This window comes from Hyperoodon ampullatus, assembly GCF_949752795.1.
Source record: "Hyperoodon ampullatus genome assembly, chromosome: 2".
Taxonomy (NCBI): Eukaryota; Metazoa; Chordata; class Mammalia; order Artiodactyla; family Ziphiidae; genus Hyperoodon; species Hyperoodon ampullatus.
In genome coordinates, this window is record NC_136915.1 from 193,697,843 (window position 1) to 193,711,563 (window position 13,721).

At 40.7% G+C, this 13,721-nt stretch overlaps 1 protein-coding gene across 1 annotated transcript in view; it reads right to left on the minus strand.

The window, feature by feature from the left end:
- Window positions 1-298: 298 nt before the first annotated feature.
- Window positions 299-13,721, minus strand: part of DENND1B (DENN domain containing 1B) — a gene marked incomplete at its 5' end in the record, with an annotated part of 258,945 nt that continues 245,522 nt past the window's right edge. Inside the window, 3 exons of the mRNA XM_079697193.1 lie at window positions 299-1,091; window positions 5,999-6,215; window positions 7,161-7,240. Coding sequence (XP_079553319.1) covers window positions 573-1,091; window positions 5,999-6,215; window positions 7,161-7,240 — 816 coding nt within the window. The 3' untranslated portion in view covers window positions 299-572. The remainder of the gene's footprint in view (window positions 1,092-5,998; window positions 6,216-7,160; window positions 7,241-13,721) is intronic.

Here is a 13,721-nt window from a genome sequence, read left to right on the forward strand (position 1 = left end):
TTGAAAAAATGAATTTTGTCCTTGATTCGATGAATAGAAAAAGGCATTATTGCTCTGCAGAACACTTATAACTTATCTTTCAAAATTTACCTGTAATTCCATAAATTATGTAAGTATGCTTAATATAGGCTTAAGATTAAGGCAATTAGTTGGTCAACAGTTTCAGGCTAGTTCTGATAGGTTTTGGTATCTTGGCCAGTTCATGCTCAACCAGGTTAGTACAGTAGCTACTGGTTATGTGCAAGGGTTAGATGCATACTTAGTTTAAATAAGTGGCGTTAAGCACCAAATACTGGGAAATCATATGTTCAATATATACTTTCAACATACATACAAACTAGTACCTGATTTAAGAGCACAGCAGAAGAATTAGCTTTACATTTAAAAATCAGTGGATAAATCTATATACCACGAGACAGACGAGTGGGAGAAATGTCCCAAATGAAAAACAATGTTTAGATGGTAGTAAGAGTTGTCTTTTCTACCAATCCTTGTTTATGATAGGGTACAGGGACTCCTAAAACGTCTCTGTAGAAGCTTGGATGCAAGCGACGGACTCTTCATTTGTTGATTTAAGCTTGGTTTCCACTTGCTTTTCCTTCTGAAATGTTTAAGTCTTGCTGGAAGGCAGATGTTACGTGACATAACGATACCACTTCTTGAAGCAGTCCAGAACCTTCTGAAGTCTCTTTGGCTCCTTTCCCTTCTTTCTCCCAAGGAACAGAAGACAGACGGCGCCCAAGGCTGGGTACCAGCGGACCACCCGGAGTCTGGCTTAGTGTTTCTTCCTTCTCTGTTTGGGAAGCTCCGGGCGAAGCCAGCGGCAAACCCAGTCCTGGAGGGGGGGCCGGCCCTCCCAGCTCTGCGGGCCGGCTCCCAGCACCAACGCTGAGGCGTCGCTCACCGTTCTCCTCCTTTAGGATGGACAGAGAGTCCGCCCCCCCGCTGGAGGCCACCCGCTTCCTGGGCGAAGGCGGGAGCTGCCTGCCGTGGAGGGCACTGTCGTCCTGCCCCAGGTGCCACTCGGCCTGGTCACCGGAACCACCGCAAAGCAGGGCCAGGTTGTTCTCGCTGGGTGTGTTGGATTTATTCTGAGAGAAGAAACAGCATATTTAGAAAAAATGGAAGAAAATTATAGCATTACTTTGGCAATACTGTTTTCCATTTTGAAATCAGTCTCTTTCAAGGCTGGGAACTCAGAGTCCCTCCCAGAGGAAATGAAGCATCGACAGTTAGCTCTGAACACCTCCCAGGGCGCCCTCAACAGGAATGAAGTGAGATGGATACGGGTGCCCAGGCCCTTGCACCTATCAATCACCTATAAAACTCAAACCAGGCCATAACTGTTGGCGAGGGTGTGGAGAAAAAGCCCTCGCACACTGCGGGTGGGAGTGTAAACTGGTGCAGCCACTGTGGAAATCAGTGTGGAGGGTCCTCAAAAAACTAAACACAGAACTACCATACAATCCAGCAATATATAATACACCTCCTTCCGGGTATGTATCCAAAGAAGATAAAATCAGTATCTTGACAATACAGCTGTACCCACATGTTCACAGAAGCATTATTTACAATAGTGAAGCTATGGAAACAACCTAGATGTCACTGATGGATGAACAGGTAAGGAAAATGTGGTACGTATACACCATGGAATGTTACTCAGCTTTTAAAAACGAGGAAATCCTGCCATTTGTGACAACATGGATGAACGTGGAGGGCATTATGCTAAGTGAAATAAGCCAGACAGAGGAACACAAATACCGCATGATGTCACTTATATGTGGAACCTAAAATAGTCAAACTCAGATGTCGAGAGTAGAATGGGGGTCACCAGAAGGCGATGGAGGGTAGGGAAATGGGGAGATGCTGGAGGGGCAGGTTTCAGTCGTGCAGGTGGGAAAAGTGCTGGGACCTAATGTACAGTACGGTGACCATAGTTCTTTGCTAAGAAGGTAGATCTCAAGTGCTCTCACCACAAAGAAAAGGTAACTGAGATAAGGGATATGTTAATTAGCTCGACTGTGGTCAGCATTTCAAAACATCAAGTTGTACACCTTAGATGTATACAACTTTTATTTGTCACTATACTACAAAAAAGCTGAAAAATAAAAAGGATTTGCAAAACAATCCTTCAAAATAACACAAAAAAACAAGCAAACTATATTATATAATCAGTGCCAAGTTCTGGAATTTATTACCATCAGAACAGAGTGGAAATTACTTATACTTCTCTCTCTTGTGTTCTTAAAACAGCCAGTTCAATCTGTTTGAAGTATTATTTCTAAAGCAATACAATGAAACATTACTTGAATTAATACATTTATTAAAATTTTTTTGAACATCCAGAAAATACAGAAAAAAGGTGGGAACATTTCACGTTTAAAAGTTCCCCAGAGGAGAACACCACGTGGAGACACAGACACAGAGAGAAGACAAACTTGTGAAGACAGAGGCAAAGACTAGAATTAGGCCTGGAAGAAACAAGGAAGGATCCTTTCTTAGAGGATTTGGAGAGAGCATGGACCTTGATTTCAAATTTCTTTCCAAAACTGTGAGGTAAAGTGAATCAATTTCTGTTGTTTTAAGCCACCCAGTTTGTAATACAGTAATTTGTTAAGGTAGCCCTAGGAATCGACTCTTGTTCCGCATAACCCTGATCTACATAATTTATTTCAATATTTTCCTTCTCATCAAAGTGAGGTTATTATTCTTTAAAGCCCATATTTGCAATAAAATCAGTAGTAATTTTTTTTCACTTATACATTAAAGAATTATAATTCCTCCAATGACACAACACATTAAACTAGTTTAAGACTACATGTAATTGAGCTATTGGTATGAATCTCCACACATTCCTACCTCTCTACCTAAGATCTGGTTAATTAGACTGGCCAACACTAGACATTTTCTTGAGGAAGAAAAATATGGATTATCTAACTTGGAGTTCATTTTGTTTTTTTGTTCACACATTTACAGGGAGAAAATACTAAATTATAAAAAGTACTATCAGGTAAACCATTGGATAGTCAAATAGACTTCAAAAAAGGAAAAGAAAATTGCATATTCTAGGAAAAATCTGAAACTTTTTTCTACTTTTATTAGAACTGAAGGGAAGTCTAGCAGTCTAAAAAGTTTCAAAAGACAGATTTAAACATATTGATCTTTTATTTATTTATATATATATATATATATATATATATATATATTTTTTTTGCAGTACGCGGGCCTCTCACTGTTGTGGCCTCTCCCGTTGCGGAGCACAGGCTCTGGACACGCAGGCTCGGCGGCCATGGCTCACAGGCCCAGCCGCTCCGTGGCATGTGGGATCTTTCCGGACCGGGGCATGAACCCGTGTCCCCTGCATTGGCAGGCAGACTCTCAACCGCTGCGCCACCAGGTAAGCCCTGATCTTTTAAAATTATGAATTCCATAACAAAAATCATGGCACTTAAAGTATAAAGCTACTGTCATAAATGCCTTCTAATACTTATTTCATGTATTTGTTGGGAAAAAACTGCTCTTAATTCTAAGTTATCTTGCAGTTTACCACCAAATATCTTTTATTTGAAGTGAAAGAAAAAGTTTGAATAATGTAAAGAAGTATTTTGCTAACAAAAAAGGCGATATTTTTAAATTGCCCCCACTGAATTGAATGTTAAGATTAGTGTGGTTTTAGGAAAATGCCATCCAGTATTAGTTAATGGTTGTGAAGCAGGTGCAGAGGTGGAGTACAGAGTAAACGATGGGTAACCACTGGGTAACCACTGAGCTCTGTGGCTAGTCCTTCATCTCTAGCTGTTCCACTGGAATCCTACAAAATTAAGCCAGGTTGGCTGGGAGCTCTGACTCAAAATGGTTTCCCTAATATATTTAAAATAATATAGGCAGTGCATCATTCTTATTTACCTTCTACTCTAAAAGAGGTTCACCTCCTTTACATTTTTGGTTGAGATTAAGGCCACGCCAAATTATGCATCATATTTTGTCCTAGGGGGGAAAGTATCCAAAAGAGAGTGATCTTACACTTATTTAAGTTGCTTTTTTCATGGAGAAGCAGTTTTGAATTGTGGTTAAGAGCACAGGTCTTAGAACCTTGCTCCTTCACCTACTAGCTGTGTAGCCGTGAAGATATTACTAATTCATTTGTACTTTAGTTTGCTCATCTACAGAATAAGGACGAGTCTAGTTTCTATCTCACAGAGTTGCAGTTAAGGACTGAATGAGAAAATACAGGTAAATCAATTCCAACAGTGTCAGTTTCAGCCACCACTATCAACACAATCATCACCAAACTATACTGCAGAGAAGCCATGAAGTCTCTTTCAATAAAAACATGCAACAGTAAAAAAGGAAAAAATTAAATATATGTAAATAATCAACTGGCATTTGGTTTCTTGAAAAAGATAGACAAGTTTGATTCAGTAACTTTTTACACAGTGAGTGTATTCAAACACTTTGAAGCTGACATTTTAAATGTCAGCATCATCATCGGCTTCTGATGCCTTAGTTACACATCAATCTTACTTTAACTAGTTTTCCCTCCCAAGAAAACGGGAAAGAAACCTAATTTATTTTTATAAGTGTTTTTGGGAAAAAATAGATTCTTAACCTAAGATGACTTGCAAACTCTCAAAATGCCATAAACGGTTTGTACCCCACCCCCAAGAACAGAGTGTGATCAATCATTCCCATGATATATTTGCACTAAGTATTGCTTAATCTTCTTAATCAACACAATAAGAAAAGTAGGTGAGGTGACCTTCTGGCAAAAAATGTTCTACAAATTGCATAAACCCTTCACACACCTTGAGTAGTACCTTTACATGCAATCCTTTGTCTTTTAGCATCAAGTGGAATTGGAGAAACGTATTCCTTGGTTATTTGATTCTTTAGGCACAGTAGGACACAATGCTACACTGCAATGCCAAGAAAAAGAGATAGGTCTTCCTCCTAATCCCAAATGACTTTATGGCATGACTGCTGCCAACCCATCCAGCTGTATTCCTACGAGTGGCTGAGATTCTATTTTGCTGCATGCTGAAAGACACTGTGCAGGATAGCAGCTCTGTTGGGGAAGCTCTCAATGAGGGTCGGCTAGAAACCATCCTTGCTGAGGATCTCCTACCCTAAGGCCTTTCAGTTAAGTTCAGTCATGTTATTCTGAGAAGGTGAGTAATTTCATTTCATGCGGCTGCTACAATCACCCAAGGAGTCATTTGATAGACAGTAAAATAAATATTTGATGAATGCAAGAGAGAGAGATATAAACCAAAAGAGAGGGTGAGGTAGTGGGAGGAGGTGATGGAGTGGGGTAGAGGAGAGGGGGAAGGGAGGAGGAAGGCAGGCAGGTAATTGAAGTCGAGGGCTTTCTTACGTAAGGCTTCCATGACTCATGCTCTCAAGGAAAATCAAATCGCCTATGAAGAATAATTTTTAAAACAGTAATGAAGTTAGAAAAAACAAAAACAAACAAAAAAAGTTCCCCAGAAAAGACAACTATAAAATTAGGTTGTAGGAAAATACTACTGCTTGACAAAATAATTTCAATTAATGACAATAACCACCAGAATTGCATAAATAAAAAGGGAAAATGCTGGAATTCTGTTACTAGAAATAATTCTTTTTTTTTTTTTTTTTTTTTTTTTTTTTGCGGTATGTGGGCCTCTCACTGTTGTGGCCTCTCCCGTCGTGGAGCACAGGCTCCGGACGCACAGGCTCAGCAGCCATGGCTCACGGGCCCAGCCGCTCCGCGGCATGTGGGATCTTCCCGGACCGGGGCACGAACCTGTGTCCCCTGCATCGGCAGGCGGACTCTCAACCACTGTGCCACCAGGGAAGCCCTAGAAATAATTCTTAATGATTAACTCTTACAGTATTTTTGGAGTTTTGACACTTATCTGAGGTCAAACGCTCCTACCAACTAAGGTGATGACAAAAGCCATCACAGTGAGTGCGAGAAACTGTTCATTTAATTTTATCAGTTGGAAAATCGACTCACTGTGGGCTTGTAATCAATGTCGTCCATCGACCTAAAGAAGTCCAGGCTCCTGGCTGCCGCCAGCTTCCCCTGGTCCTGGCTGTGCGTGCTCAGCGTGTCCAGGATCTCGCCCAGCAAGTCCATCTCACCCGAGGACGGGGCCTGTGCTCTGGTTTCAAGAGAGTCGTCACTTTCGTAGAAATAAGCAGACGCTTCTTCTCCATCTTCAGAGGACAACCTGAAGAAAAAGAAAACACGCACTGGTGATTACGTGACCACGAATGCTACATACAAGCAACCTCTCACCAATGACCATCAACTAAGGTGGGAGTTTTAAAACCAATGTAATATTTCTGTAGAACAGCGAAGTGGATAATTGGTTCATGGCCAAATTATTTATAGTGATGTACACACCGATTCAAATGCAGGAAATCTTGAGTACGTGCACTAAGAGCAAACAAACGTTTACAGCTCCTTCTGGAAGCACAAGCAGGGCTTTTCACAGTCTAATTCTGGGGAATTTGGGACATTAGCCTTAGAAATATCAGATTCCCAGAATACCTGGGAAGTTTGCTATACTCCAAGTTCACTTTCAGTATTTTTATATGGTTTTCCTTTTATTTGTTTATTCACTTGTTTTATATAAACAAAGATATACTTAATGCAGAAAAAAGAATGTTGATTCTGTCATCCCAAAATATCTTAAAATTGTTTCCACATATACTATTTCCCTTATTTTATGTTAAGATTAATTTTTAACATTTTGCGTTAAATTCTCCTCTTCTGATACCACCATGGAGTTAGGTCCCGCCCCTCGCCTATCTGGTTTGTTTCAATTGACTACTTTCCCTGTTTCTGATATTTACCTGGCCCTCTTCAGGAGGAGGGCAGGAGCCTAACTTAGTGAGTGGGCTTCTGTTTCCCCTCTAACACTATCCCAGGTGTTGCTGCCGACGTTACTGCTTCCCAAGAACAAGTTATTTCAGGTCTATCTTGCTTTCCCATCTCAAGATTCATCCCCCGTGAGACTCCAATTAGCGCTGGTTCCTCCTGCTGAAGAATATACCACAAGGGAGTAAACCCTGATCTCTGGGAGTGCACGTTCTTTGAAATCTCTCTTGTAACCTAAAGCTTCTGCCGCTGAGCCACATCGCATGACAGAACAGGAGACCCCGCGACTTACTTGCTGGCTCTTTCTGCGTCCTCATCATTGTCAGCGCACAGAACACCATCCAGGCTCTGAAGAGGCCTTCTTAGGCGTGGCTACGGAGAGAGAGATCGACACACTGGCATTCAGTCGTTAAGGTATGTCTCTTCCATAAGTTTTAACCGACAATTTGATCTGACAAGGAATACTTTTTAAAGAAATATGCATTCAGGGTTTTTGAATACTAGCCAGTAACTTGACTAGCTGGGCAGGAAGAAGGGGAGGATATCAGACAACATTGATCTCAACGCTGACACCTCAAACCAGCCAACACAAAACAAATCACTGGGCTGAGTACATAAACACTCTGTCGGTCCCCGATTTAGGAATCCCTGACTTACAGTCAATCACTACACCAAGCACTTAGCCCCCAGTTTCAATAATAACCAATACTTGCAATCTTGTTTCTTTTATCCCTTACCCACACTCTCCCTCACACCAAGTACTTCAAAGCAATGCTCCTCGATCATTAAAGTGCATGTACATCCTCTTGGAGTCTGGTACAGGTTCTGATTCTAACACGCTCTTAGGTGAGGCTGCTCTTGGGTCTCAAGGTCACAAATCCTAGACAACGCATCATTTCACCTGTAAATACTTCACTATGTAGCTTTAACAGATTTTTTTAACACAACCAAATATCATGATCATACATAACAAATTAATAATTATTCTCTAATATCTCATATTCCCTTGTTGCCCCCAAAATATTTTAGTGAGTTTATCTGGACCAGAATCTCAACAGGGTAGCACTGGATTTGGCTGATACGTCCCTCGTCTCAGAGGACGATCCCTTCCACCTCCCCCCCCCATGCCATCTGTGTCCTTTAACGTGTTATTTTACCCTCGTTTCCTATAAACTGGCAATTACATCTGGAGCTTGGTTAGCTTCAGGTTCTGGGTTTTCCCTGTTTTTGGCAAGAATTCCCACAGGTGTTGATGTGTTTCTCAGTGCATCACATCTGGAGGCACCTAGTGATCAGATGTCTTACTTTGGGTGGTACATAAAGCCAGGTGGTACACCTGCCTTCAGGTGTGGTTGGCCAGTGCATCCACTACAAACTTTATCAGCCTTTCACCTGATGGTTTTAGCATCCTATAGTAACCGCTGGCTAAATCCATTATTTCAGTAGGCACTTCAAAATTATGCTTTTCAAAAGCATTTCCTTTATATTTATGTGTTGGCATGCCATACAGAACTATCTTATTAACTATTTGGCTATCCTGAAATACAATGTGTACCAGAAAAATAGGATAATTCCTTCCTTTTATTTAACAATGTTTAGAGTAATGAGCTCATCTAACAGTCTATAAAGGTGAGCCAGGAGGGGTCTTTAAAAATCATTTGTATATATTTGACATGGCTCACCCCACCACGGTTACTACTCTTCTTGAGGTTCAGTCTGTCCCATTTTTGAATTTACCCTGTGATTACGTTTTTTAAGTAGTTATCTTTTACAGATTTATCTCGAAATATCTGCAGGGTTAAATGATATGCTATTGGGTATTTACTTCAAATTAATCCAGAGGTGGGGAGGGATCATGGGTAGGGCTGGCACAGAAATAAGATTGGCCGTAAGCTGATAATTGCTGAAGATGTATGCAAGGTACCTGGGAATTCATATAGGCCTCTCTTTACTTTTGCATGTTTGAATCATGTTAAGTGTTCATTCCACAAGAAAATAAGCTTTTACAGTTTTTGTTATGTGTTCCCAACAAAGTGGACCAAGATGGCAGAGTAGGAAGATCCTGCATTCACCTCACCCCATGAACATGCTTCATTCACCCCATGAACATGCCTCACCCCAGGAACAAACCAAAACTATAACTACACAGAGTGACCCATCTGAGAACGACGTGAAGACCAGCAGAACAGCTCCTCTACGATGAAGGATATAAAGAAAAACACAGAGACAGGTCAGAGGGACAGAGACCATCAAGTCAAGACCCACACCCTCCATGCGGTGACCTGTAAGCAGGAGGGAATATCACAAATATTAGAGGCCCTCCCTCAGGAGCGAGGTGTCAGGACCCCATATGGGGGCATCTGCACTAGGCAGGGGAGCCCCCTAACATCTGACTGACACCCAGTGTGGCTTACATCTGGGAGAGCCACGGGACTCTGGGAAACTGAGACTCTGTTCTTAAAGGGCTTCTGCACAGACTCACTAGCTCTGAGTCCTGGTGCAGAGGCAGCGGTTGGAAAAGCATCTGGTCATATGTGAAGGAGATTCACTGACTAACTTCAGGGCAAGTGCTGAGGGGCAGCAATCTGCTAGAACTTTCTTCAGGGACCAAAGCGCTGGAGGACACCATTTTTTAAATTATTATTCTCTCTCTACCTAGCTGGCCCGGCACTGGCAGCTGCCATTTCTGACATTCTCCATCTGTCTTGTGAGCACCGCAGCCCTGACCCAGCGTTCTCCAGCCCCATCCAACCTGCCCATCCTGGCCACTGCCCCTCCAAAGCGGCTCCTGTCCTGCCACACCTGGCAGGTAGACTCGCCAGGGTCCAGCATCCCCTAAAGAGGCTCCCGCCCTGAGAGGCCAGCCCTACCCACCAGTACACCTGCAACTGAGCGGCTGAGCCCTGCAGCCAGCCACACCAAGGGCCAGGGTGCCTGCAGCAGCTACAACCAGCTGGGCCTGGAACCAACTTGCCCACGAGTGGAGCCAGAGCAGTTGTGACTGGGTGGGCCTTCCAGCCAGTGGGCAACCTTGTTGCCACCACAGCAGGAGGACACATAGCCCACAGAGGGGGACACATCTGGAGCATCTGACTCTGGTGACCAGGAGGGACTGCTCTTCTGGGGCCCATGGGAAACCTTCTACATAAGCCACTCCTTCAAGATGGAGAGACGTAGCCCAACACACAGAAACTATACAGAGAGCGAGGCAAAGTGAGGAGACAGAGGAATGTGTTCCAAAATAAAGAATAAGACAAAAACTCAGAAAAAGAACTAAACGAAATGGAAATAAGTAATCTGATAAAGAGTTCAAACTAATGGTCGTAAATATGCTCAATGAACTCATGAGCAAATAAACATAGTGAGAACTTCAATAAAGAATTACAAAATATAAAAAAGAACCAAGCAGAGCTGAAGAATACAATAAATGAAATAAAAAATACACTAGATGGTATCAACAGCAGATTAGATGAAGCAGAAGAATGGATGGGTCAGTGATCTGGAAGACAGGGTAATGGAAATCACCCAAAAGGAACAGCAAAAAAGAAAAATGAATTTTAAAAAAAGATAGTTTAAGGGATCCTAGGGACAAATCAAGCACACTAATATTCACATTATAGGAGTCCCAGAAGGAGAAGAGGCGGAGAAAGGGACAGAAAACTTATTTGAAGAAATAATGGCTGAAAACTTTCCTAACCAGGTGAAGGAAACAGACATCCAAGTCCAGGAAACAGAGTCCCAAACAGGATGAGCCCAAAGAGACCCAAACCAAGACACAGTGTGATTAAAATGATAAAAATTAAAGAGAGAATCTTAAAGGCAGCAAGAGAGGAAAAAAACTAGTTACATAGAAGGAAATCTCCATAAGACTATAAGCTGATTTCACAGCAGAAAATTTATAGGCCAGAATGAACTGGCATGATATATTCAAAGTGCTGATAGAAAAAAACCCCCCAAAAAACCAAGAATACTCCACCTGGTAAGGTTATCATTCATAATTAAAGTAGCAGTAAAGTTTCCCAGACTAACAGAAGCTAAAGAAACTCATCACCAGTAAACTAACCGTACAAAAATGTTAAAGGGACTTCTTTAGGCGGAAAAGGCCAAAACTAGAAATAAGGAAATATATGAAAAAAATCTCATAAACATATAGTAACATAGTGAGTGTATCAACCACTTACAAAGCAAGTATGAAGGTTAAAGGTAGTAAAATCAACTGTTGTAACTATAATAAGTAGTTAAGAGATACACAAAATAAAAAGATTTAAAATGTGATGTCAAAAAGGTGTGTTGGGAGATAAAAATACAGTGTTTTAAGAATGTTTGGACTTAAGTAACCATCAACTTAAAACAGACTGCTATATACATAGGTTGTTATACATGAACTTCATGGTAACCACAAACCAAAAACCTATAATAGATACATAAAAATAAAAGAGAAAAAGACCCAAAATTAACACAAAAGAAAATCATCAAACCACAGAAAAGAGAGTAAGAAGAAGAAAAGAACAGCGAAGTACTGCAAAAAACTCCACAAATCCGTTAACAAAATGGCAATAAGTAATACCTATTAATAATCACGTAAAATGTAAAGGCCTAAATGTTTCAATCAAAAGACACAGAGTGGCTGAACTAATGAAAAAGCAAGGCCCATCTATATACAGACTACAAGAGATTCACTCAAATATGAAAACACACACAGACTAAAAGTGAAGGACTGGAAAAAGATAGTCCATGCAAGTGGAAACAAAAGAAATCTGGGGGTAACAACACTCGTATCAGACAAAATAGACTCAAAACAAAGACTGTAACAAAAGAGCACACATTGCATAATGATAAAAGGGACAATCCAAGGAGATAATATAACATTTGTAAATATCTGTGCACCCAGGCTCCCTCATTCAGACTGTAATACAAAGCTACAGTAATCAACACAGTAATGGCAGCTGTCTATAAGAGACCCACTTCAGACCTAGGGACACATACAGACTCCAAAGTTAGCAGAAGGAAAGAAATCATAAAGATCAGATCAGAAATAAATGAAAAAGAAATGAAGGAAACGATAGCAAAGATCAATAAAACTGAAAGCTGGTTCTTTGAGAAGATAAACAAAATTGATAAACCATTAGCCAGACTCATCAAGAAAAAAGGGAGAAGACTCAAATCAATAGAATTAGAAATGAAAAAGGAGAAGGAACAACTGACACTGCAGAAATACAAAAGATCATGAGAGATTACTACAAGCAACTCTATGCCAATAAAATGGACAACCTGGAAGAAATGGACAAATTCTTAGAAATGCACAACCTGCCAAGACTGAATCAGGAAGAAATAGAAAATAAGAACAGACCAATCACAAGCACTGAAATTGAAACTGTGATAAAAAATCTTCCAAAAAACAAAAGCCCAGGACCAGATGGCTTCACAGGAGAATTCTATCAAACACTTAGAGAAGAGCTAACACCTATCCTTCTCAAACTCTTCCAAAATATAGCAGAGGGAGGAACACTCCCAAACTCATTCTACAAGGCCACCATCACCCTGACACCAAAATCAGACAAGGATGTCACAAAGAAAGAAAACTACAGGCCAGTATCACTGATGAACATAGATGCAAAAATCCCCAACAAAATACTAGCAAACAGAATCCAACAGCACATGAAAAGGATCATACACCATGATCAAGTGGGGTTTATTCCAGGAATGCAAGGATTCTTCAATATACGTAAATCCATCAGTGTGATAAACCATATTAACAAACTGAAGGAGAAAAACCATATGATCATCTCAATACATGCAGAGAAAGCTTTTGACAAAATTCAACACCCATTTATGATAAAAAACCCTGCAGAAAGTAGGCATAGAGGGAACTTTCCTCAACATAATAAAGGCCATATATGACAAACCCACAGCCAACATCGTCCTCAATGGTGAAAAATTGAAAGCAATTCCACTAAGATCAGGACCAAGACAAGGTTGCCCACTCTCACCACTCTTATTCAACATAGTTTTGGAAGTTTCACCCACAGCAATCAGAGAAAAAAAGGAAATAAAAGGAATCCAAATCGGAAAAGAAGAAGTAAAGCTGTCACTGTTTGCAGATGACATGATACTATACATAGAGAATCCTAAAGATGCTACCAGAAAACTACTAGAGCTAATCAATGAATTTGGTAAAGTAGCAGGATACAAAATTAATGCACAGAAATCTCTGGCATTCCTATACACTAATGATGAAAAATCTGAAAGAGAAATTAAGGAAACACTCCCATTTACCACTGCAACAAAAAGAATAAAATATCTAGGAATAAACCTACCTAAGGAGACACAAGACCTGTATGCAGAAAACTATAAGACAAGGATGAAAGAACTTAAAGATGATACAAACAGATGGAGAGATATACCATGTTCTTGGATTGCAACAATCAACATTGTGAAAATGACTCTACTACCCAAAGCAATCTACAGATTCAATGCAATCCCTATCAAACTACCACTGGCATTTTTCACAGAACTAGAACAAAAGACTTCACAGTTTGTATGTAAACACAAAAGACCCCGAATAGCCAAAGCAATCTTGAGAATGAAAAACGGAGCTGGAGGAATCAGGCTACCGGACTTCAGACTATACTACAAACCTACAGTAATCAGGATAGTATGGTACTGGCACAAAAACAGAAAGATAGATCAATGGAACAGGATAGAAAGCCGAGAGATAAACCCACGCACATATGGTCACCTTATCTTTGATAAAGGAGGCAGGAATGTACAGTGGAGAAAGGACAGCGTCTTCAATAAGTGGTGCTGGGAAAACTGGACAGGTACATGTAAAAGTATGAGATTAGATCACTCC